The 26,339-nt window shown below is 49.5% G+C and overlaps 7 protein-coding genes across 7 annotated transcripts; all 7 read right to left on the bottom strand.

Moving 5' to 3' along the window:
- Nucleotides 1-522: 522 nt before the first annotated feature.
- On the bottom strand, nt 523-1,551 carry TEOVI_000877800 (phosphatidylinositolN-acetylglucosaminyltransferase subunit c, putative; the record flags this gene model as incomplete). Its single annotated transcript, XM_067227473.1, has 1 exon — nt 523-1,551. The coding sequence occupies one exon, from the start codon at nt 1,549-1,551 to the stop codon at nt 523-525; it is 1,029 nt and encodes a 342-aa protein (XP_067083574.1).
- Nucleotides 1,552-2,563: 1,012 nt separating this feature from the next.
- On the bottom strand, nt 2,564-12,292 carry TEOVI_000877900 (neurobeachin/beige protein, putative; the record flags this gene model as incomplete). The annotated part of the gene is made up of 1 exon (XM_067227474.1): nt 2,564-12,292. The coding sequence occupies one exon, from the start codon at nt 12,290-12,292 to the stop codon at nt 2,564-2,566; it is 9,729 nt and encodes a 3,242-aa protein (XP_067083575.1).
- An 841-nt stretch (nt 12,293-13,133) lies between these two features.
- On the bottom strand, nt 13,134-15,329 carry TEOVI_000878000 (Sec34-like family, putative; the record flags this gene model as incomplete). The annotated part of the gene is made up of 1 exon (XM_067227475.1): nt 13,134-15,329. One exon carries the CDS (start codon nt 15,327-15,329, stop codon nt 13,134-13,136), a length of 2,196 nt encoding a protein of 731 aa, XP_067083576.1.
- A 254-nt stretch (nt 15,330-15,583) lies between these two features.
- Nucleotides 15,584-20,110, bottom strand: TEOVI_000878100 (uncharacterized protein; the record flags this gene model as incomplete). Its single annotated transcript, XM_067227476.1, has 1 exon — nt 15,584-20,110. The coding sequence occupies one exon, from the start codon at nt 20,108-20,110 to the stop codon at nt 15,584-15,586; it is 4,527 nt and encodes a 1,508-aa protein (XP_067083577.1).
- A 1,285-nt stretch (nt 20,111-21,395) lies between these two features.
- On the bottom strand, nt 21,396-22,895 carry TEOVI_000878200 (uncharacterized protein; the record flags this gene model as incomplete). The annotated part of the gene is made up of 1 exon (XM_067227477.1): nt 21,396-22,895. One exon carries the CDS (start codon nt 22,893-22,895, stop codon nt 21,396-21,398), a length of 1,500 nt encoding a protein of 499 aa, XP_067083578.1.
- A 443-nt stretch (nt 22,896-23,338) lies between these two features.
- TEOVI_000878300 (aldehyde dehydrogenase, putative) lies at nt 23,339-24,850 on the bottom strand (the record flags this gene model as incomplete). Its single annotated transcript, XM_067227478.1, has 1 exon — nt 23,339-24,850. One exon carries the CDS (start codon nt 24,848-24,850, stop codon nt 23,339-23,341), a length of 1,512 nt encoding a protein of 503 aa, XP_067083579.1.
- Nucleotides 24,851-25,947: 1,097 nt separating this feature from the next.
- Nucleotides 25,948-26,262, bottom strand: TEOVI_000878400 (uncharacterized protein; the record flags this gene model as incomplete). The annotated part of the gene is made up of 1 exon (XM_067227479.1): nt 25,948-26,262. The coding sequence occupies one exon, from the start codon at nt 26,260-26,262 to the stop codon at nt 25,948-25,950; it is 315 nt and encodes a 104-aa protein (XP_067083580.1).
- Nucleotides 26,263-26,339: the final 77 nt, after the last annotated feature.

Raw genomic sequence — 26,339 nt, forward strand, 5'->3', positions numbered from 1 at the left:
AAAAAGCGAAGGTATTAAGATGTTTGTTCACTTGGACAGTTACGTTGTCACGGATTTATTGCATCGTTGCCTGTGGTGGTGCCGTCTTCTTCTCCCTCTCCTCCTGTTATGTCCTCCTGTTGTATTTGACGGTATCGTATATTCCATCCTTCCCCCTTCCCACACATAAACTTTTTCTTTTTCCAACATGCAACATCAATACGAAACAGAATGAAACACACGTGAATAAAAGCGCAGAAGCGATATCCACAACATAGCATGAAGCGCTTGTGCTCGTACTGAGATAAAAGCGCACTTAACAACAAAGTGCATGGAAGAAGAACAAGACTAAGCAAACCTATTCACACGCACAGAGAGTGACATATGCACACATACGGAAAGTACAAATAGAACTCTTCGCTGAATGTGCCCACAAATGCAAAAAAAATGAGGGTAAATATGGAGGTAAAGGCTATGTAAATAAATAAACCGAGAACCGAATTTTATGTACGCGTGTGCACATTGTAACCCTCGATAGACCTTTCACTGAAGCATGCCTGCGTTGGCCCATTCGACTGCAGCCGCACTATTAGTTGGTTTTGCCTCATCCCACGGTCCATTGATTTGATCTTTCATGCTGCCATGCAATTTGACGAAGAAGAATGGAATGACAACAGATATTACCACCACCACTACACAGTACAGAAGGGCAAATACCGGAACCTCCATCAAGAAGTAGATGGCAAGCGCACATATAGTGAATGTTAACACAACATGTGCCCTTAGGGAGACATGTTTGAGGTTATGTCTGGGAATAGGAGACAAAGTGAAGCATAGAATTCCAAACATAATGAGTGCACCGCTCTGAAACACCCTCTGAATGCGTGAGGCAATAAGTATTATGCCGAATGTGGCTGCATTCACCGCAGTGTTCTGCTGATACCTCTCCGAATAGCAGTTGAGGTAATTATAATCCGTCAGAAGCACATGCACGAACATTGACAAGGAACTAAGTGTCACAATGGTGTCATTGCTATACGCCACAGTCAAGGTTTGTAGGACGGGTGACAGAAGAATAAGGACCCCCACCAGTGGAATGCCTTGCCTACACAACCCCATCAAGTAATGCGTAAACGGTGTGGGAATCTCACCGCGATCAACAGCCTGCTGCCGCTGCACCACAATACAAAACACAAACGCCAACGTGAATAGTGTAGCATTCACCCACATGAGCGCGCACTCATCCACCCTCCCGGAAAGCATCATAGAAAATACAAAGAGATAGAACACAACAAACGAAAATTGCTGAATAACAACAAATGTGTCCAACACCACCTTGTTATACTCATAGGTGGCAACATTCACATTCTGCCGTAAGTCCTGAAGGAACTGCTGAGGATCCACATAGTTGTCTTCATACGGCTGACGCGTGTACAACACTTTGCGCCAAACGCGCCCCTCATCACGCACTGTCGCTGTTTCAGTTGACACGCTCCCAATAGTACCACGTGGCTGTGCTGCCTCTCCCATCGCTGACGTTTCTCGCAACGAAGCCGGCTGACAATTGCGCATCCAAATAGAGGGCAACAGAAACAACAGTAACAACGGCAACGGCTATGGCAACAGCAATGGCGCCAAAGAACTTAGTAAGCAAATGGTATAATAAATAATTATAAGTTAACAATTCTACATGCGCTGAAACGAACTACAGTGAGCGGTTGAAGAATGAAGAAATCATGGGAAAGGTAGACACACATCCGCAAAAACAGAGACATTAAGGAGGAAGCCAGCGCAGAAGCGCAACATCACGCATTTTCAAGCGCAGTGCCTACTTATTTTTAAAAAAGAAGTGTAAAAAGTTTTCAAGTGAAAGCCACTGCACCCCATTACCCGCCTCACTTCCTACCTTTCTACATTTCTTTGTAAATATGTGCCCCACTAAACCATATACATATTGATATGCACAACACTTCTGCGATCCCTCGCGCACGGTGGTCGAGTGGAGGGTCATCAACCAATCGGTGACGACACACTCAGGGAAGGGGGTGAAAGGCAATAAAATACAGTGGAAATAATAAGCAAACACAACCACACGATCCGAGCAAACCTGCGAGACTTCCCCTCAACCGCACTAACTTCTCGCATTACTTGGGTAACTCCCTTTTTGATTATACTTTGTTCTGGGATCGTAACCCCTCTTATTGCTACAGCGGCAACAGCAGCAGCAAACATATATCTGTAATTTCTTCGACGTGTAGGAAATAACCCCGTTGTCCCACACAAACACACACACACACACCTCGCACCAGCTTCGATGTTCTTCAGTTTGCAACATTTAAACAACGACACTGCAAGTTAAGTAGCGTTCTGAAACATCGAAAGAGATTCACAACGCAACCGACACACACATCACCCATATGAGACAAAACATGCAAAGGAAATATATAAAAAGCACCAACCTGGTATGAGGCCAACGTGAGCCACCACAAAAAAGAAAAAGGCAACCACACAATGCGACAGCGGGGAAGTGAAGGATAAAACACCAACACACACATATAAGCAATTGTTTCTTCGCTTTTTGACATTACGGTGGTGCATCCACTTTCGACCCCAAGCAGAGAAGTGATAAATATCCATGAGTCGAACCACACACCACTGCCTGGGGATTGCTGGAGTGGCACGCACAGGAAGAAATGGTATCACCGGTAGCGGGTAATGGGCACTGTACTGACTTCAAAACGTTAAGGTGAAATGCGTGCATAAAGTGAAGAATACCACGGGAATCCTCCGATGCACTGGTGTTTGTTAGCGGAGCCGTCGAAACAAGAACAGTCTGTTTAGGTGTAGTGCACCACCCGGTAATACGACCGGGGGCGGATACAGAGCGGAGCAAAACACCATTGATGCTTATCTGATGAATCACGTTATCAATTGTGGACGTAAAAAGAATATTCGGTAAATAGCAATTCGGTTGGATAAGCACACGGTCGATAGGGAGCTTTGCGGGATGGCGCAGACTGCGCTCCAAACGATTATTCGCCAAGCTATGAAGCATAAGCATGCCATCCCGACTTGCAGTAGCGACAACGTCGAGGATGGGGCACACACTTACTGCAGTGGGGTCGTCCTCATGACCGTATACTGTAAACATCAAATCCACGCGCAGCTTCAAGCGGTTGCGCTGGAAGTGGCAACTCCACACAATAAAAGTCGTGTCCTCCGCACCGCTCACAAGGTATCTGCTGTCCGCACTCGCCGCAACAAGTACCACGCGGCCACAGTGGGCGTGTAGCCGCTCCTCCTGGAAAGCTGGGGTCGTTAAAAAGTTACGAATGACTATTGTGTTATCAAAAACGCCCCCGAGCGCTACAAACACTTCATTGTCAAGGAGCAAAACAGCCACATTCCCCGTCTCACAGGGACCACCAGCCTTCTGACCAATGTTCGGTATCATGCCGGGTGGAAGCGGTGGAATTCGCCGCTCAAAATCTTCGGCCACGTCGACGATCGGCCGTCGGAAGCCACTGCCGTCCACCGAGCCCTGTGGCACGGGTGCCACCGGCGCTCCTGAAACGATTCCAAGTAAATATGAGGATGTGTGAGCAACGGCAGCCGCCACAGAAGGGGCAGGGGTCTGATTACTAAAATGGCTTTTAACGTTGCCATCGGCGACAGGACCAACCCTAGGCGTCGTCAACGTCGGAGTTACCGCGGGGCTCGGCAGTTGCTGCATACGCCTCATCACTGGCGAAACACTAATTCGGTAGAGCAGTGCGGCACCGTTCCCACACACCACGAGCACCCGATCATTGTCAAGCACCACCACGCGCGCCACGCGCGTGCACAAGTGGCGAATGTCAACTGCCCTCATGCCAAGCACGCAACTGATAGGGTCAGCATATTCCATGGCACGCCGCTCAACATGAGGGCGGGTGAAAAGTTGAATGGGTGTCTGGCCGATGTTATCGAGCGAGTCGATCAGCAGCCGCTCATCTACATCATCTGTTTGACTCCTGTCTAGATCTTCGTAAGAATGCCAATTAAAGACATTAAGTGCTGCGATGGCCTCCTTGCCCCTTTGTTTGTATCCAAATATCAAATCGATCCAATGGTGTAAGTTCAGTGAAACGTAATCACTCTCAAGGGCTTCCCTCATGCGGTAAACAAACTCGTAGGGATCACCATGGGCCCACGGTGGCAACTCCAGTGAATCTGTGGGTCGGCCGTCTTGTCTGCACCCAAACCGGATTCCATTTGTATTTACACACATTTCGGGCAGGTAGAACAACTCTGGAATGAGCTCGCGGACATCCTGCGAGTTCGTCAGCACCCCATTCCAACATGACGCCAAGGAGTGAAACATTCGGTCGGCACAATCAAAGTGCCCATCTTGCAGGATAACCTGCAGCGTTGTGAACGGCTCGACGCGGATCATGTAATACAGGACAACTGCTGGAGAGCTGTAATGTGTGAAGTAATGGGCAGGCACGTCACCAGTTTGTCGCATTTCTTCATACCGTGTTTCCACGTACTCGCGACTCTGAGGTCCATTGCAAATCCCTATGGGCAACGACAAGTCACGAAACGTGGAGGATTTCTCCAAATCAAGTCGGTCACTCTTGTAGTCGGCAATCACCCAGGGGAATACGGGGTACTGCGTAAGATCATTCACCGTCCGGCCACCAAAGAAATTCAACCAGAGAAGGTATTCAAAGTTAGATATCTTGTGTTCGCGCCACTGATTCGTGCGACACATAAGGAGTGGCTCCTTACGTGGGGTCTCATGAAACAGGTAGAACGGGTGGTAGGGCACCTTGTGTCGCTCCACCGACATTCTTATGCGGTTTACAGCTGTCCGCATTTCCTTCACGGAAGCAAAATTCAGCAGCACACTGCGACCATCGCGGAACCACATTTCTACTGCACTACGCCTCATTCGAAACCGCCTCCCTGGCGCAAGCTGAGCGATATGACCAGTGGGATAGATAATGTCCCGCGGCTTTACAACTAGCGACGATGCTTCATCAGCAACACGTTGGTTGTATGCTTTATTCTCGTCGTCAAAGAATACGCAAAGCTCACAGTCACGAATAATTAGCATGGCACTCCAGCAGTGCATCATAGAAGGCACCTCACATGAAGAGGAGAAGTGCACGATAGGCTTTGGAGTCTGCGCCGTATTGGTCCCCGTGATGCTGTTCGTATCTTCGTGGCTAACTTGTTTGTCGAGGATTTCATCGCAGTCCACAGAGCTATCAGACGTAAGCAACATCTGTTCACCGCCTCGTGCACGAGGTAACTGTTTCCCAAAGACCTTGGTGTCACTTACGGGTGCCCCGGCTGCGGTGATGTTGGCGTGATCAGTTCCACAAGGATCAAACTCAAATTTCCTCCGTATCAGCAATTTCTGTTCGACATCCTGCAAACGCACATACTTCATGTTCCGCTGCTCCCCAGGCCCAACATCCCAAATAGTACCTCTGCAGCGGCTGAGAAATCGAGCCCATACTGTATTGAAAAAAACCGTAGCGACCTCCCGAACTGCTAGTGTTGCGAATCGCTCTGCTGACGACTCCACCCCTCCAGCTGCATCGTCACCTTCTCCCTCCGTGCCATCCTGCAAGTGCTGCTCCAATACCTCAAGCATTGTCCTTCGTGAAATACTAAAGTCAGTCAATATTCCATGCAACCGCGCCATCGTCACACTGTGGTATTGTTCAATGGTGCGTGCCATACTCTTGTCTGTGAGTTGGTCGCGTTCCATCGCCAATGTGCACTGGGAAATGAACGCCTCGTAGTCTTCGCGAGAGGCGACTTCAACAAACTCCTTCATGGAGTCCTCTCCCGATCTGCCACAGAGCCATTCAAGTGTGCACTGTTTCACGGTTTGCTCGCCCACGCTGGAAGGCACAGTTCGACTGAAAAACTGCATCTGGTTCAAGTCACGCTTGTGAAGAATACATATGGCCTTCATACGACGCAGTATCTCCTGGTTCGCATCCGGAAATCGCAAGGAAGGACCCAACAAAGAAAACCTCAGCCGCCGGTTCAGAAGCTCGTGTAGACTTAGAATGAGTGTCATAGAACTGGAAAGTGGAGAATGCTCCTTCACCTCCGACCACTGCCACATCAACAACGCAAAAGGACTGTAGTCGTTGTCGACGACATCAACCCAACGCAGAGCCAAAGATAATATGTCGTCTAACTGAGCCGCATCACGGAGTGTAAAACCACACACCACACGGAAAAGACGAACAAAGAGCCGAATAAAACCGCCTTTGCGCGGCCGCAGTCCCTGCGGCACGGCGTCCGACCCAGGGGCGCTACCTCCATTACCGCTACTACTACTAAAACTGTTATTCCACGTTCCAGTTGAGTTTAGAATGGCTCCGCTCGTCGTCAGCAGCTGCATTGTGCGCACCGCCAGAGCAGCATGCAACCAAACACCATCAGGTGCGGTGCGCAGCAACATCGAGTCACCAGAAAGAAATGAAACACCGTTTTGTAGCATCTCATCACGTCGGTATTCACTCCCCTCCGGGTAACCCTCGCAAAACTCAAGCTTCAACATTCCTTCATCGGTAAACACAACGAGCTCCTCCTCCTCTGAGTAACCACGTTTGCGATGCGCGTCGGCTGGTCGTGTTGCATCACAGTTAATATACGCGGTCGTGGAGTAGAAGAGAACGTCTTCAACGACAGAGAGAAATGCAGTGAAATTTGCTAACGCCAGTTGGCTGCCTAGACTTAGACAGCCGCCGGTATTATCATCCCGGCGATTTGTCAAATAAGAAGTGTACTCCTTCACAACACCGAGTAGTACGGCATTCAAGAAGACGTTGGCACGTCGGCGGAAGAGATAAGTTATGAGTAATTCCAGCTCGGACGCACCGTAAGACTCCTGAATAAGCGCCTGAAATATAGTGCGAGAAAATATAAAAGCAGTTGTTGCCATAAAAAGTGACTGTTCACCCCTCCGTGCTTCAAGTGACTCGGCATCAGAGAGGTACAACTCTGCGATGCTCGCGTACCACCCTTGCACAGAAAGAATGCTCCTCCACGCTACTGAATCCTGCTGTACTAGAGTGGCAATATCTGTCATGACCTTCTCCTTCATCACCTTGTTGGGAGTTCTCTTCATCAGCAGCAAGAGTGGCGTCAGAACAGGAGCAAAACAAATTTTATCATCGGCTGTTATCGTCACATCCTGCTGAAGGGAGACATCGAAGCGGCCAATGAGGGCGGCAAGTAGAGTTGTGTATAAGGAAACGTCCACAGCGCAATCGTTCAATTTATCGCGTAACCAGGAAAGAGAGATATCACGGGTGACGTGAACAGCCTCGCGTGATGCAAGTAGCGTCGGATTTAACAGTTCCTGTGTCTTCCGTGAGCGGCTTGCTAGCAAAATGAAGAACAGCACCACCTCATTCCGCACCTCCCGCGGCGAGTTGTTCAAAGCAGGCAAAAGATCTTTGACAAAGTTCCTCTTTCCCAAGAAGGAGGCTAGGTTAGGCTCCCTGTTTGCAACAAGAACACGTGTGCGCACAAGTATTTCTATAAGCACGTCCCGGTGTAAATCCTGCTTACGAAGCATCACGCTCACGAGACGTTGAATGGCATCTGCATCATTCATCGTGAGACCACCCTCCATAACAGCCTCCATCAGGAGGAAGAACCCCTCTCGCATCTCCCGATGATGCTCCGAGGTTCCATTGTACGTCTGCATTATTTGACCAACAACAAAGTGAGGCAGGTCCAAACCGCGCAGGTGACGTCGCGCCGGGGCGTTATTATGGCAAAGCAAATACTGCACTTGAAGTAACAACAGTTGTGTCGGCTCCGAGCAAACATGGAGGAGATCACCCGATAAAAACAGGGAATGATACGCCGCGTCGAATAGTGCCTCGTCGCTGACAAGTGCGACACAAATATCATACAAACGCCGTGGAAGCTCAGGACAGTCGTATACAGTAAACTGTTGTACAGCATGCGAAATCATCGGAAACAAACCAACTTCCAACACATCAGCACGCACAATGTTACTAAGTAGAAGAGCCTCAACAAACTTCAGTAGCTCATTCATCGCCTTGCGCGTCGCTTCCGAAGCAGGCCTCCTGCGACCAGGAGGCACACGGCAGTAAAAGGGTAGTTGAGGGTTTACAAGAAGAACGAGTAGCGGAATCACAACGGTTTGAAGTGCCCCAAGAACACATACCGAGTCCATGATACTTTTTGTATTACAAGCAACGGTTCCCTCGTACGTGATCAGGGGCCGTTCTGTAGGTTTTCCACGCAGTAAGGCGGCCAGATTGTGTAATTGTCCACGCTCTCCGAAGCGAGGGTCGACATAGACAGCAATACCAGAGAAAAAACCACGCCTTACGCTTTCACCACCCGACTTCTCTAAGAACAGCTCCAACACTGACTTTGGGGAGAGGGCACATGTGAAGAAATGCACAGCAGCCACTTGACCAACAAAATTGTTGCTAGATGTACGCTGCTCAATATCCTCGCCGCGCGTGCCAACGTGGAAAAACAAGCCTTGCAATTGGGGGTACCTTACGGATGGCTGGGCGCAAACCTCCACACCGTTCACAAACACAACAAACTCACTTGCACTGAATGGGAACTTCGATTGACTATGCACAACCGTTAAGTGCGTCCAAACCAGCGCCGCCAGCTGGCAACCAAGGTCTACCTCAGTAGCTTTGTTGTGTTCAACATCATAAGATACGGCCAACTGTCCATTACTTTTTACAACCAGCTCTAATATGGTACGTTTCTCAATACTCTGAAGAGAATAAATACATTGCCGAGTCCGTCGACCGCCATGAGTCTCCAACCTTATCCACAGGCACAAAGTGTATGCATCGAGGGGAAAATCTGAAAGAATGGCCTTGAGGCCAGTTGGTCCGTTGTGCTGACGAAACGCTATGTAATTCTGCTGCGTCGCCTGGCAATTTAGTATGTGACGAGAGGCGGCGCTCAGCACCTCAATCACAATGGGAACTAGAAATCGTCGTTCTTCCTCGCTCTTTGCGTGTGCAATGCTCATAAGAAACTGCTTTGTCTCCCGAACGGTGACGTGATGACCAGCAATGGCCATGACGAGGGACAACACTGAATCAATAAGTGCAGTCCCTGCCACCACTGGGATAAGGGCAGTAAGCGAATCAAACACACCGGCATTCGCCACCATCCACAGGGAACTCTGCGACACCATGACATCGGACGAAAGGCGCGTCACAAGACACTGCAGTGCGTCACGGTGATCCTCCTTAAATTCAGGTAGATCCAGGAAGAGTCTCAATAGAGGCAAAAGTAACTCAGGATTACGCACCGTTAACGTGCCCTCCTCCCCGCCCACAACTGAACGGCGACCATCCAAACCATTATCAAACCCACAGGATGGCCCTACACTTCCAACCGCTGCACTAACATGAGCCTCATCATCCTCATACACGAGCAAAAGCATACACCGGATAAACTGCAGCCACGATCCGTTATGCGATGTAAACCATGCGGTCTTGAATGACTCCACCAGTTGATCAGCGCCAATGGTGTGAATGAGAACGGCACGCAGTGGTGGATTCTCCTTAACAAGCATGACAACGGTGTTCATGATACACGAGAGACCGTAAGACGAATCAACAACACGCCACGGTGCGGCTGTCCGGTGGAACAGACGGAGAAAAGCATCCATTGCGTTTTCCTTACCACCACAGAGGGCGTTCTGCAACTGCCTCATTGACCCCCACTGAAAAATGTCAGATCGAAGCGCACTAAGAGAGGCCGACATGCAATTCAGCACTGACAAAAACATCTCTTCGTCTTCATTATCTGCCTCACACCCTGACTCCAAACGGGCACATTTATCAAGAGCATCCCAAGTACACTTAACTAACTGATCCATCCGCTGTGTATATTCTGCATCGGGACAACTGTGTGTGTAAAGTAAAAGAAGCATCCGCTTCGCATTCGGGCGTATTTCCTTCACAGAGAGAAGTGAAAAAAAAATATCCACCTCGCCCATTAACACACTGCACTGAACATCCAATCTTTGCAAAAGCCGCAATAACAAATGCAGCACTAGCATACTAATTCCATCGCCTGATAGCCTACCGGACGTGTAACATTCCCTCAACAAACCCACAAGTTTCGAAATACCACCACATCTGATGACGGCAGTTGCGACAGCATCACTATTTGTCCCACACAAAGAGGAATGGAATATCACACATAACTTTAGTAACACATCCGCCAATTCCTCCTGCCGCGCCACTACCCCTCCCCTGTTTTGCTTTTCGTTATCATCGCCGGCGCCCGCAGCCTCACCTTCCACTGACTCAGTGGGCTGTTCCCCAACTTTTATGCTGCAAAGTAAGTCGAGAATGAGGCCAACTTCATTCTCGATGGCTGCACCCCCATCACTGCTCTCTGCCTTGGGAGGAAGAGAGTTCAGCCTGTGGTGTAGTAAATACAATACTGCGTGCTGCAACCGCGGATCTTTCTGGAAAACCCCAAAGACTGGATTAAGAAAAACGACGCGGTAAAAATCCGCGTCTACTAACGATCCTGCGGTATTCACCTGCCGCCGCTCTTGCACCGGGGTTTCCATCGGTGCCAGAGAGTTTATGGCGTATTTCATCAACGCATCATACAAACAAGAGGTGGGCGCAAGTGCGTCTCCGGAATGAAGAAGGGCCTCGAGGAGAGAGAATTCCATTTGCATAAAGTGGCGCGCTGCCTCGAGGTCACGATGCACCTCCGCCGTCCTTCTCACCTCCCGCTGTGTCTCCAGTAAACCGAGATAGCAATGTAAAAACTCGTCTACAACCGCGTTGTCTGCGAGTCGAGTAAAAGCGGGTCGTTTGAGGCTAACCACACAACCGGAATCCAAATGCAAACCGTCGTTACCCGCATCAGCCAAGGTGCGTAGCTCGCGTGCACACTCCTCCTGACCCGCAATGCGGCACCCATCACAGTGCACACAATGATATCTAACACTTATTACTTGCAACAACCGCACCACGTTTGCAGAAAAATTCACAGAATTCATAGCCTTAACAACAAGCAACGGGGACTCTCGCAGCAATCTGGAAAGAAGCAACATGCTACACGAAGCTTGACGCAAGGTTTGCAGCTCTGAATCTCCGGTGCGCTCCACAGCCACAAAATGGGTTAACTCAGCGCCGATACTGATGAGCGAGTTCCGCACTACAAGCTCACTGGGGTTACGTAGAAGGCTAAGTACAACGAGCGGCAAGTTACAGAGAGCTTCAGATATCGTCCTCTCTTCTTCCCCTCCCCTTTCGACCGACCCAATAGCTACTTCCGAACAGTGTAAACAAAGTCGACTACACTCCAACAAGATACCATCACGTTTGGTGTGGGTTCTCAGTGTACTCCCACTGGTGCTTCCCTTTCTTTCTTCGGCTGGGCAAGAACGTTTATGCATCTCCGCGTACAAACTATCCGGCCGCAGACGCACCCACCCCTTCGCTAACTGACTATTCGATATTCCGGTGGCATTGCCCATGTCAGAATAAACGCCCGCTTCACCGGGTGACGGCCGCTTCGAGGGTCCGCAACGAACGTACACAACTTTTAAAACCCGCAAAGTGTCGCGCAAGATGGTCAACAATTCACGGTACCGTATTTCAGTTGCCCTCGGAGGTTCGCAGCTGTCAAAGCATGTTCTCGTAGCAGTAACAACGTCTTCATCACCCCCGCCTTCAGAGTATTCTAGGGGGATGTCATCTGATGGATCCAGGGGTGTGGACACGTTTCCTGCAGCGCTATCACTCACTTGATGCGAAACCGAACTTCCTCCCATCTTCTCGTCACTTAATGCTTGACGAAGAAACTGAAGGATGTGAAGCATATGCCTATCAAACCCTAGCTCGAGCATAAGGAGCCCAACTTTGAGTGGGTTCACTAATAAAGCCGCCTCGAGAACCGGTATAGAGTCTCGTAAAAAATTAATCTTCGCCGTGTCACCAAGTTTGGTGCATGCATACTCCAAACGCTTCAACATTAGCGACAACATCTTCGCCGGAAGCTGCCTGCATGCACCATTTGATTGAATCAATCTCAGTACCGACAGTTCAAGGCCAGTATCCGATGACAGGGGGTATGGGAAGGATGACTTGGACCCGCTACTAACCAGCCGCTCCAACTCATCCTTCACCTCTGAGGCCGCAGAATGGTTTAGAAACACTCTGTACTCCGCCTCATGTTCATCTTTGCGTTTGGTATCCCTGCAGGGAGCCATACTTCTCCCCACGACAAATGTGTCGAGGAACTTGAACATCCTCCAGTCAAACACTAAATGAAACTAAGACAGTCAGACTGTGCACCGACAACGAAACCACTAAATTTTTCCCGTACCTCTCCCTTTCTGGTACAGTTCCCCCTCCCACCGCGATATACGCAATAATACTTGTACTTGCTTACCTCCTACCTATGGTTTCTTTCACACCGCCTTCCCTTCTTCCACTCTCGCGAAGGTGCGTGTATGCTGCCTTTCCTTTATTATTATTATTATTTGTTCTTTCGCACTCCTTCTCGCTAAGTGTGTTTGAGCAAGGGTGACCACTCCGTCTCCAGTCACCTTAACCGCATACACAGAGCGCCTTTTGAAGCGGGCAAACAGAAGCCAAGAAAGTAAATTTGGAATAAAGGGAGGAAAACTTAAAACATACTCGGGAACAAATCCGCAGGAAGCAGGGTGAAACAGTAGGAAACACAGAAAGGACAAAGAAAGTGTAACACATCAAAAGAAGGAGAAACGCCGCCAACAAAGCAGAAACAACATAATTTTCCGCACGCGGAGAGGCGAGGAATAGCGCCAAAATAATGGCAGTGGCTAGTTGCCGCTCAACATGCCACACTTTGATGGCACAGTTCACAATAGTGAAGTTGAGACGTGCACGCAAAAAAATTACAAGCGACGGCACCAATCAGTGAGCGTCACTTTCTGCTCGCACCAGCACCCCCCCCCACCGCCAACCTTGTACCACGCGCATACACATAGTGAATACAACACAAAGTGGCACTTCCACATATGCGAATGAGAGCGCGGCTTCGAAGTAGTCACCGATGAAAAGAAAGAAAGAACAACCGCGAAGACTCCCATTCCCGAGATATTGGTGTCATTCACGTCGTTCCTGCGGTTGTTGCCGAATGGTGTCGGCCTCTGCCAACAGTTCATCCATGCGCGACCGCACAGGACCCATAATAGCGTTCCTTATTGAAGCGTGAGTAATAAATATCGTGAGCAATTCCTCCTGGTCGGCAAGCAATCGACGGGCACATTCCACAGCGGGTTCAACCGCACCGGGTGCTTTTCTCGCAATCCCAATCAGCGGGGATGATGCCGCAGTAAGTATCGCCTGTGCAGCACGTTCCGTGCAGAGTTTGATCTCACTCTCTACATCTTTCTTGGACTCCCGCGACGACTGCACAATCTCCAACCGGCGCAAAGCGATTTTTGAAAGGTCAATTCCCTTCTCCACCACGATGATATTCTCGTCGATAAGCGAAAGCTCGTCACGGAGGTGAAGCAGATGCCTCAGTTGACACAGAATACCCTTCAACGGGGCATGCTCGACAGCTTGCTGCCCAACCAACTTAGACAGCTCCTGCACTTGGAGTAGTGTGCAGTTGATGGCCTCCTCCGCAAACACGGAAAAAATAGGAAACTCCAGTGATGGATAGAGAAGTTGCAGAAGTGTTACGCAGTTCGTAAGTGCAGGAATGTACGTGTCACTCGCTGATGCTTCATGATTGAGGAACTGCTGTGCTGCATCTCTTGTCAAGGTGTACTGTGAAATAGAATGACGCAAGAAAACACTAGTGCGGAATACCAGTCGCTCCTGTGTATCCTGAATCATTTTGGTAAGGAGGCCGCTCAACTCCGCTGAACTATACTGCTTAGCGCTCGCCCGCTGTATCTCTTCAATTGTCTGAGCCAATACCTCCAGGTCATCCACCTGCAGCAAATGTGAACGAAATACGTGGTACTCTTCCCCGGAAATGTCAGAGACGATTTGAGGAAAAAGGCGAGCACTGAAATCTTCACGAAGCCAAACGCCGTCAAAAACCTCTTTCTCATGCTCCAAAGCAAGTTTCATCATCCCTACAAGATGACCGACGAACTGTGGGACGGTTTTGTTTCCCTCTTTAACGCTCCCGCCACTGGTTCCACACATCATTTCCAGCCAGTTTTTCAGCACAGGGCCAATGATAAGAACACGGGCATCACGATAAGTGTCAAAAATGTCATCATCATTTGTCTCTTCAAACGGTTGACGGCCGCCGCCGTGCGCCTCCATCAAACGCCGTAAGGAAGCCTTCTCGTTCAGTCTGGCGCAGAAAACATTGTCAACGCTAGCAAGCATACCCGCCATCAAGTGATGTGCTGATGTCATATCACCGCCAAGTACCGCTTGAAGGAGCATCACAAGGGGGTTGCTGCCAGTATCCACACTCGGAGTAACTGTTTCCTGTCCCTCCTGATGTCGTTGCTGATTGCCGTAGAAAATAGAACGATAGACATCAGCAGACAGGGTGCAATTTTGAGCGGTGCGTATGGAAAAAATAATGGCATCCTTTAAGCACTGATAAGCTTGTTGGTACGCCGCAGCAAGCTTCGTCGTGTACGCTTTCGTCGATAGGAACTGGGGGTGGCATGTGAGAAACTGCATCTCCTCTTCCATCTCTTGCAATATGCTGGAGTAACGTTGCGACGTCGCTGACAGGGTCTGTTGTTCTACCTCTCTCACTAAAGCATCAATATGCGAAAAGTGTTTGATCATGCGTTGAAGTTCCTCCTGCACCATCTCAAGCCGGGCTTTGCGCACCATTAATTCGGACGCGTTGCTGCTGAGTTTGTTGCTTTGTTCCTGCACAGCTACCGTCACACCTCGCATTGAATCCAAACAGTCAACCAAGCCCTTGAGGACTCTAAGGCACCGCTCCCCCATCTGCCTTCCGTGTCTCGCACGTTCCAGCCACTGCTGCAACCCTTCAACGGCAGTTTCGCACTCAGTTCTCGCAACAGCTCGCAGTACCGTCTCGGCAGCAATTTCGTCGCCTTCGTGCACGCTTCTTCTCACAGCATCACATCCCTTTGAAGCCGCCCCCATTGAAACCGACCGCCGTTGCGAAAGGGAAGGAAAAGAGCGCCCGCACCACGGATCGCCTTCCAATGGAACACCAGGCCCACCTGTCGCGTAGCTAATGGGCAAAGCGTGCTGGAATGACTTCGACAAAGGCGCTAGCGAAATGTCTAAAAGACGCGAGAACTCTGCATCAGTAAGCATCTCGGCGTCAAAAGAGGTGCACATGTGCGTATACCTACTAAGAAAAAAAAAAGATGGTATATGCAGAAAAGGTGTTCAAAAGGATGAGGAATGTCGACTGAGTCAAATTCTGGAAAAGAAATAGGAAATGCAGAAAGAACAACCGGAAAACAGTACCAAATGCTCACGAGTTGGGAAAGAAAGTAGCCCCACACCATTTTTCCATGTGATGCCTCGATACAAATGAACTTTCCTCTCGATATCTTCAGCCTCGAAACACCTCTCAGAGACGGTCGGAACTAAGAGGTTCCCACGTCTTCCACAAGTTCCTCAAGGGCTGCAACCAGACCATCAATACCTTCCCGATCTGGTGCCAGCTGCAGTAACTGCCGCAAACACTCAGCCACGCGAACACGGCAATGCAGGCTAAGAGAGGGTGATATATTCCGCTTTTCTGATCTCAGGGCATGGAGGAGAGCGGGTACAACCCTAACGCATGTATCAAACACAGTGCGGCAGCCACCTTCAGGCAAACCAACGCAATAAGTTACAAAGCAGGCGTCACCAGCTGTAACTAATCGATACAATTCGGAATGCAGCCACAGCCCAGTCCTGTCAGTTTTACCCATCTGACTTTGAAGTGCACGCGATGCGCACTCAACCACCTCCCAACAAACAGTGGTATCATCACTGCAAAGCGCCCTGGCGAGGAGAATATTCACCGAATCGTGCACCGACAGATCATGTTCCTTCATGAGGATGGTGCGCTGCAATTCAGTAAGCTGCGGCAAGGCGCTAGCGTGCATCGCCTCGCAGGTGTTAGTAGCAGCTCCGGTGATAGCTAAGCCCAACAGCACTAAACCACACTCCCCGGCAGAAATGGAAGTTCCGACATCTTTTGTAGCAATCCGTAGGTCCTCCCCACCGCCAGTACCGTGGTAGAAACGAAGCATGTTATCTACGGAAAACCTCAAAACCTCGAGGAAAGAGCGATCACGCTCATCCGACCGTGAACGGAAGAGCCAGGCAGCGCACAGCGACTCAATCAAGGCAACTGTTTCCCTCCGTTGGAGAACGAATGGCTTTTCGGCACCCACACTACCTTCTTCAGAACCCTCTCCCATGTTACCGGGTCTTCTCTCATGGATAGCGCTGGCGCAGTGCAGCACAATTTCGCTCACCATGGAGATGTCACCGGCATCCCTCGAGCACATCCTTGTCATGGAACGCAGTGCTCTGCAAACACGCCGCGCGTCCTGAGAGACTTCAGGTGCCTTCAACTTTTCAAAAAGCGGCAAAAGAAATAGTGAGGCCTCATCAGCAGCAAAGGCAGCACCGTAAAGCATGGCATACGCACAACGGTAACAATATAGCTCTGACAGCTTCTCTTCAGGCATTAGGAGCAGCCCCGCTTTGAGTGTCGCAGATTCGATATAGAGAGGTGAGAGCACACCCGCAATAACTCGCGCAGATGTACACTGGTGGCTGTACTTGCGAAGCTTACACACATACCCCGCAAGGGAAACGCATGCCATTAAATTTTGGCGACAATCCCAGGACACGTCGTTGCCACTCAACGTCCTGAGAGACAACAGTAGCTTCTTTACACATATGGCCATATATGTGTCAAAAGACGGCTGAGGAGGATGCTCAAAAAAACCGAGAACGCTGACAAATGCCATAATTTCTCTCAACGTATAAGATTCCAGTATGGTGGAAACAGAGTCCATATTTTCTACTAGTGCATCCATGCGCTTCACTATACTCACAGCGAGTGTGACCAGCGGATCTGCATTAGCAGAACCATCTGGCGTACACACCGGTTTCCAGTCACACGACGAGCTCTCCTGGTATTCTGCCGATGGCAAAAAAACAGTGGGGCGAAGAAACCGCGAGGACTGTAACGCCTGCAGAACGACCTGGCATTGCTTCAGGCTGCACATTTGCATACGCTCCGCTACATTGCACGCGAGGGTGTTTAGAATACGGCCATTCCACACGCCTAAACGTGCAAAGGCACTTAGAAGAAGAGAAAGCTCCAACGGCCCCATGGCGGGCGACATATCGCGAACGAGTGGCAGTAACTCGTATAGTAAGGAGTGGTGCCCCACCTCCACCTTCTCAAAACTTTGTACAAGCATGACAACCTCTTGCGGTGTCATTTGCCATCCACCACCAGTCGCCACGCCACACGAGTACGGTGACTGCTGCATCTGCAAACAGACGGCGTCGCCTATCATCGTAAAGGTGTCGTGAACAACCCCGAAATCATCACCCTTAGACAGTAAATCACTTGATACCTCCCTTTCCGCAGCATCGCTGTCCACATCCTCAGAATCATCAGCCCCTTCCGCAGCGGGCTCCGATGAGATAGCCTGCAGCTGCGCTAACGTGTACGCAAGAAGAACAACATCTCGGGGGGAAATTGTCATCACATCCGTCTCTAGCATATCACGTGCATTCTGCATGGCAATTCGTTTCAGCGCGGAAAGGGCTTCCTTCTCACAGGGTTTTATGGCCGCATTCTTTATAATCGGCAACACACACCGAAGAAAAGACGTTGTTTTCTTCGGTGCCGTTGAGAGAAGTGTCCCTGCCCGCCACAAGAGCGACGCCGATATTTGTACTTCCCGCACTTGCCGCATCCCGTCGAGGAGAGATTGAATGTCGTGCAGTGTCATTTCGACACGGCCCGACTGCTCAACAAGAGATTTCATCGCTTCTCGCGCCACCGCCTCACCAATCAAGTCCTTTGACAGCAGCTCCCTTGTGTATTTAGCGAGAGCCCCAACCTCGTAAGCATTCGCCATCGGTGCAAGACGAATCACTTGATTGGCGGCGCTGTCAAAAGATCGCTGCGCGGAAGGTGAATACGTAACCGTGGCCGCTGAGTTATGCACGGCAGTTTCCTCCTCTCCCGCAGGAAATGGGGCCCCTAATCCGGGTATGAGAACGCCGAGCAACTTGACAAGACTTTTGGGGTCCTGTATCTCCTTTACGGTTCCCATGGCGCCTTGTCTTACCATCTCGTAAAGCTCCCCGGCACGCAGGAGCAACTCCTCCTCTTCACGTCTCACGGGCACACACTTTTCACGGAACGTATCAAGAGCATTCATGAGAGTAAATACCCCACTCGGGTCCTCATGTCCAATTACCGCGTGACCGTCACTAACTCCGTCATTGCTCTCATCACATGTAACATTCGACACCTCTACGAACCTGGAAGCTGCCCCGACAAGTTGTGAGTCCAGTGAAGCGTAAACAGTGAGCGACAAGGCAGAGTGGAGTTGTGAAAAGAGAAGAAGTAATTGTGCCGCCTCAACAGTCGTAACCGCCCGCGCCGAAGCCAATGTAACAACGCGATCGGCTGAGCGACGAAGGCAAGGAAGCACGGCAGGCAATAATGGGGCATCCCAAACAGTCACATACGACTCATCCTTCACCGACCGGGTGTGATAGTCACCGAACCGACACAGCCCCTGAAGAAACGGAATGAGATGAGACGGTTGTACTGAGTCCATATGAGATGCAAAAGAGCTGCAAAGAAGGTTCACAAGGTCCTCAGAAACCTCCGTGTCCAGGCGCGTGAGATTGGCTAGAAGTAACGAGCTCTCAATGTGACGAAGAGTCTCCGGGTGGGTTTCCGCGAGCAAGAATAGCTTTGGTCGCATGGCGCCAACTATGCGCTGAACCAGTAGTCCATCAGCAACTTCCGGTGCGCAACTACGCAGACGTACCAACAAAGACACCGCCATGCTCATCTCCTTCACTGTCGCCGAAGCAAGAGCGAGTGGCAACAAAGAGACAGCGCCGCGAGAAAAAAAAATCATACTCTCCCGGTGCTTTAACTTCAACGCACAAGAGAGTAAGTGGCAAAGGTCTCCGGGCCGTTTTGCTGCACCCGATGCGCATGATCCGAAGGCTGTGCCTAGTACCGGTTGCAAGGGCAAAAGAACCGCGTGCATTTCTTCCATATCCTTGACGCCATCAGCATCCACATCGCTGCAGAGAGACTCAAAGCGCTGAAACGCCAGGAGAGTGTGGGTGCAATCCTGAACGTCAAATGAGGATGCGGACGCGGTTGCCGATAAGAGAGCGTCCGCCGCCTTCGTCAATAACTCTGCAACACTCCTGCGTAGGACAGAGGCTGCGCTCCCCGAAGCCAACGTCTTACCCGCCATTCCCACAGAGGGTCCCTCGGGTTCTATATCTTTAGTCTCACCGCCCCCGGCATCGCCAACGCCACAGTTGTCGTCGCATTCTAAAAGTTTGTTAACAAGGCTGAAGACAGAGACAATGGCACTGTAATGCTGTTTCATCTCGACCTCATTCATTGTTGCGGTGGAAACCGACGCCTCCAGCGAGGTCAACAGAGGGGTAATGAGCTCCTCCATAACAAACTGCCGCCCGAGCGACTTACCATCCTTTAGATTAAGTAGTGGCATCGCAACGGACATAACCTGCCGTGTGGTTAATAAACTGGATTTGTTTATCCGCACCCACTGAAGTGCCTCCGCAACCCGCTGTGTTGTAGTAGTGGCCCCAAACGCTGCAGCAACGCTCAACAACTTCCCGACTTCAATACAAAAGGAAGACGAGACCACACTTACGTCCGACAGCATGTCGCTTCCCCGCACCTCTCGCCGGAGGAGCTTCAGCGCCTCGTCCGCAAGCCTCTGCTTACTTAGCGAAGTTTCACACCCCGCCATCGGCGTCTCCCGACGTTGAAGAGGACGCTGATACTGCTGGCGCAGGCGCTGTAGGGTTCTCAACACGGACTGAGGTGCAGATGCCCCCTGAAGACGCCGAAGGCATACATGGAGCATCTTCTTTCAAAACAAAACACCCACTTGACCTATTGCTGACTTCCTCTTCACAGCCCGCTAACTTCAATGAACAAGCGGTATGGGGCCACGGTCACTTTTAACGTCAGCTTGAATTCAAGGGCATCCGGCAGAGCACGTGGACATTGGTACACGTGGATGCGTATTTCAGAAGGACAAAAAGGTGGAAAAGGGAGAAGGAGCGCAACGATGTTAAATAAAAGGAAAAGAAGGAACAAAAAACAAATTCAGAAAAGGGATATAACCGAACAAGAGTGCACAGAAACCAAAAATAACCGGCAAACCAGAACTCATTCCTATTGTCGTGACATTTTTGATTCTATTTGTTTGTTTGGTGTTGTTGTTGTTTTGCTTTAGTGTGTGTATGTGATTCACTTTATGTGATCGTGTCCCGTGTACATTCCACTGAGCCTCATCACCAGCCTTAACGCTCTCTTTTTCCCTCGTCCTCACACTCTTTCCCTGCTGTCACCACCATCAGGACCTCGCTGGTGCTTCACAACATTGGTCGCGCATCCCACAACCATTTGCCACTCTGCTGCAACTCCCCCACAACCGTTATGACTAAACAACCCAAAACAATAACCACAAACACGTACATCCGCAATTCCCCATCCCCATCATCCTCCTCCCCCTCCTCCTCCTCCGCACTCCCCTTCCCTCCAGCGGCTTGGCACATGCAGCCGGCTTTGACGCATCGGTAACTGTGAGGCCCAGGGGAAGAAAAGAAAAATCGGATACTCTTTGGGGGTACACAGTAGAGGGTTTTGCAGAAGAAAAATGGAATGAAAATGAAAACAAAATGGAGGTATGCGCACACATATGGTTGCTGACAACCTTTCAGCACTCCCAATCCCCTGGGGCTACCAAGTTATTGCACAAACCCCCCGCCTCCAACAATCAACAGGTGGAAAATAATAATAATAACGATAAAATACAGAACCAAGCGAATACACAAACAGAAGAGAACGTGTCTTTGTCCCTGTCTAGGTCAGTCAGGACAACTCGGCGAAGGAACGCAAAGCACAAACGAACAAAAGAGAGACCACGGTTGTCAACACAGTGCAATGACAAAGTAACGTTAACAGTCTTTAAAAGGAGTGAAATTCACAAGCTGAAGATAGGGCGCCCACAACTCACCGATACTAATAAGAACAGGCGCATAGACATGTAAACGAAGTAGGGAACAAAGAATAATGGAAGTGCAGGCACATGGCAGGTAACGGCAATATCAATTCTCCCATGTACTCCTGAGGAAGAAATAAAATCAGTTGTTCGTTCCGTATCCACTGTTAATTTCATGTTGCAAAAGCTCAACATCCTCAGCCTCTCGTGCTCCCATATGCTTAAAGTAGTTCTTGTAGCTGCTCTTCAGACGACGGACACAGCCCTTACACAAGCGGGTTGTGTATATCAGAGAGAGTAGTGCAAAGAAAATGGTGGCCACCGTAGTCCATATGTACGCCGCAGTACATAATGCCACATATCGGAAGGTTCCATCCCCTGTAAGTTCGTAACAAAAGGGGATGGCGCTCTGTTGCTCCACCGCCGTGGTTAAAACAAATTCTGGCATATCCGGTAACGCCCTAACAAAGTAGCCAAGGAAGGGTGAAGGGCCTTCGCCTTCTGTGGCGCCCGACCTAAACGGAGAAACATAAGACATGATTGATCGACCCACACGATCGGCTATCAACAGTAGATCATGTGAAGGATTTTCATATATACCGCTGGCAGCATGCATGAAAACCGGTGATGTGACCGGATAACTCGGTTGCCGCTGATGAGGGGTGTTAAAGTCACTTGCAGCCACTGGGGATGACTTTCCCACGAGGGGTACAAGATAGACCATGCCATCCTCTTTGCTCGTTACATACATGTGTGGAACCTCGAAGTACGATGCAGGCGATTCAATGGGCTTAAAGTACCGAGAAGGGAACGCCACTTGCACCGGTGATGGAACAGTTATCGAGAAAACATACGCTCCCGTGTCAGCATAAAACACCAGCAATTTGTTGAGAGCAATATCACACAATACAAGGTAGCGAGCGAGGAGGCCCTCCCCCGTTGCGAAACTTCCAGCGGGTGCCGCTTGCTCCACAAGGAAGCGGGGAAGCGGGGGAGAAATGGCTAGCCCTCGAACAGAGAGCAATGCGTATTCGTTACTCCATGGGGAAACAAACAATCCGACTTTCTTCGGTATCTTTGATGCCGCGGAACCGTTCGTGAGAGCAAACACAGAATTTTCAGCAGGTTCCCAGCGTGGATATTTGCCTTTTCCGTCATCAACGCGCGTGTATCTCGCAACAGTGACGCTGTTCTGGTTGGATGCATACAGTGAATCGTCATCAGGATTAAAGACTATGGCATACGGATGATCAAGCATTGGATTGTTGTCGTCTTGCTCAGCCACGGTAAAGAGGTAGTCACGAGTACAGTTTTTTCCGAGTGTCCCATTAAGAACACCATTCCCTGAGACGGCGAAGATGCGACTAAATTTCCCTCGCGCGCTAGCGATATACAAGTGCTCCCCCGGGCCGAACTTCATATCGCGCAACTTCTCCACGCGCACGGGGAAAGATTCCTTGTTCAACACGTTGCCTATAAACCGTCCTTCCGTGTCAAAGGCCCAGATGTTATCTGCGGCATTCGAGGTGACGTAAACCGCATGTGTGTTACCGTTAGACGGACAGTACGCGGCAGCACAATCAAACAATAGCGAGAGAGACACCGTAGCAGCCACGTAAAGGGAAAAAACAAACGGGTTCATTTCCCACACCGTTACAAAACTGGGTCGTCTCACAGTTGAAACCTCTTATAAACCCTACCTGGTAGGCAACTTCACTGCCCCTTAGGGAGTGTGTCAGCAAGCACAGACACACACACACACACACTCACTCACACACTCACTCACGAACGCGAGCAAAGCCAGTTACGCGGAAGGGGGAAAAAAAAAGAACGAAAGTGGATGGCGACAGATAACAATATCAAGAAAAAATGGACTCGTTGATGCTATGGGTGACGGTGCCGCACACAGACGTGCAAACGGTACCCGTATATGTATGCACATAAACTTACACGTCCAACCGCACGCACACGCAACCGACAACAGTCGCATAAAAACCATAGATAATTATAGAACTTTTTGTTTTAACAGAAACAAACGATAACAACAATGTCAACCAGCCATGTGACGGTAAGAAGTGCAACTTTCTACACACGTGACTCCAGAACATATTTAACGTCGAGAAACGCGTCAATGCCGTACTTTGAGCCATCCCGACCCAACCCACTTTCTTTGACACCGCCGAATGGAGCACAGGGTGATGATAAACCACTGTCATTAATCCCAATCATACCAAAACTCAGTTGCTCCATTATTTGCTTCTGCCTACGGTAATCCTGCGTGTACACATAAGCTGCCAGACCTGCAGGAGTCGCGTTGGCCAAACGTATAGCCTCCGTATCGTCATCAAACGTAATTATGGGTATAATAGGACCAAATATCTCCTCCTGACAGCAGCGCATCGTATCGTGGTTTACACCGGAAAGTACTGTGGGTTCGAAAAAGTACCCAGGACCTGATAAGCGCCGACCTCCTGCTTCCACCTTGGCTCCCTTTTCCACCGCATCTTGCACCAGCGACACCACACGCTCGACTGCGGAACTGCTGACAAGTGCGCCCATCGTTGAAGACGGGTCAAAGTTATTCCCCACACGGATTGAGTTCACCCTCTCCAGCAACCTCGTCATGAAGTCACCGTAAACCGTGGAGTGCACGAAAACACGGTTGGCGCTTATGCATGCCTGTCCCGCAGCACGAAACTTCGCATTCATGAGTCCAGTGACCGCGCGATCCACCTCAGCGTCACTGAACACGATAAATGGTGCGTTTCCACCAAGCTCCAACCCTAACTTCTTCATGGTGCTTGCGGAGCGCCGGTATATGTACTTACCAACTCTGGTGGACCCGGTGAAAGAAATCTTACGCACATCAAAACTATCCAGAACCGCATCACCGATGGGTGCCGCGTTTCCAGTAACGATATTAAACACCCCGTCGGGCACGCCTGCTTCAACTGCCAACTGGGCGAGTGCAAGTGCACTGAATGGAGTTAGTTCTGATGGTTTCAACACAACGGCACAACCTGCAGCAAGAGCCCCACCCACAACTCGCGTGACCATTGCTGACGGGAAGTTCCACGGAGTGATGGCACCCACTACACCCACAGGCCGCCGCAACACAGTTGTTGAAACATCAGGGCGAGGACTTCCCACAACATCCCCATAAGCGCGTTCCGCCTCTCCCGCATACCATTCAAGGAACCGTGCGGCGTACAGGCATTCGTCAACACCTTCTTGCACAACTTTCCCCGACTCTCGGGAGAGGAGAGAACCGAGGGAATTTCTGTGATGATATATTAACTGCGCCCATCGATGAAGTATGACTGCACGTGTGCGGGGCACGGTATCCTTCCATGTTTCAAAGGCTTTCTGAGCCACCGCAATTGCCTGCAGCGTTTCATCCTTCCCTAAGTTGGGAATATCGCCAATAGTAACATTAGTGCAAGGATCCTCAACTGAAATCACGTCCGCAGCACCGGAAGTCACAAAACAACCGTTGATGAAGGAGGTTGGTTGATTCAAGACACGCCCAGAACGGAATGCTTCAGCGTTGCTCAAGTCGAAAACAGCCCTCGACAGTAGACGAGTCGTCTTTCGCATTTTATATTTCCCCTTCCTTCTAAACCTCCCGCTCTTTCTTTTCCTTCGCTTCGGGCGGCTTTTCCTTTTTTTTCTCCGTGGATGGGTAAATGAGTGAGCAGGGGTCCTGGAATTCAACCTCAACGCAACCAATAAAAAAAAAAAGAAGTTCAAGATGATAGTTGAAGTCGGTAACATCATAACTGCGAAAACCTCACATGTCAACGGAGCAATGACGGGAGAAGAAGGAGAAAAAAAGATCCCTCAACCAATTCACTTCTTCTTACAGTAAGGAACAAACACCAGCATGCTCCCAACATATTAATATATATATATATATATATATAATATTTGCTGCCACCGCAGAGACGAAAGAAATAATGGTCATGCTAATGAAATGAGATTAGTTCTCCCCCCGCACATTCCTCCCGATACTCTCTCCTTTTCTTTTCTCAACTTACTTTATCCTCAACGAGAATGCGCAGCGTTCTGCTGAAAAGGGGTACACAGCTCAGGGGGAAAAAAATAGTAACAATAATAAGGATGGCAATAATAATGGCGACGGAAAAAATAACAAAAAAAAGTAGACAATCAAAAAAAAATTAAGAAATGTTTGCATCACACATCCTCTACTAAACATCGTTAAGGGTACTCCTGATGAAGTCCAAAATAAAAAATAAAAAAACTAATGAAGACACACGAACGTGCAACATAATCCTATGGACGTTGCTGGTTTGTGCTCTTTTATTGTACTAAATACGTAGCATATACATGACATACCTCCCCTGTTTCGGTGATATTCCCCAACCCTTTTTTTTTCTAATTTACCACTTCCCCTAACCCTCAATCATATCTTCTATTACACTACGGTAGTTCAAATCCCCAGTCCGCACCTCTTGCGAGAGGGCTGGAATGCCATTTCCTTTTTTTTTTAAATTACATATATATATATATATATATTATACTGAGAGCGTCTGCAATGGAAACAGATGAAAAGAAATAGCGATAAACGGTTTTTTTTCTTCTTTCTTTTAAAAGAAAAAACAAAAAATAACAAAGGAGACTAAAATGCGTACCTGTGCCTTCGCTGTGGAATACGCAACAAACTTTTGCCGGTGTTACACTGCCCTGTCAGGAACATTGCGGAAAAACGTATCGATTTGCGGACCCCACGCATCCGACCACTGATACCCGGTGCCGAGTTTGCGGCGCCAAACACGTAAATAATCATCCTTGTATTTAGCACGGCATGAAAAGAGGCTTCCTATGCGCAGCATTACAAACCATAAGGCAACAAAATACCCCAAAATGCAAAGCACAGCTTTCGTGTCCGTAGCGTAGTGAAGGTGGTCGTAGTTTGTATACCGTCGGGACGGTACACTCAGCCTTGCAACAGTCCGGGACAACTCAGTTCCAGCAACGCGTCGGAGCATTCCCTATTCGATTACTTCACTATATATATATAATGTATATATATAATGTATATATGTATTCGCTAGGGAAAAAAAAA

This window comes from Trypanosoma equiperdum (assembly GCF_001457755.1).
Source record: "Trypanosoma equiperdum strain OVI genome assembly, contig: ctg_983, whole genome shotgun sequence".
NCBI classification, from domain to species: Eukaryota; Euglenozoa; class Kinetoplastea; order Trypanosomatida; family Trypanosomatidae; genus Trypanosoma; species Trypanosoma equiperdum.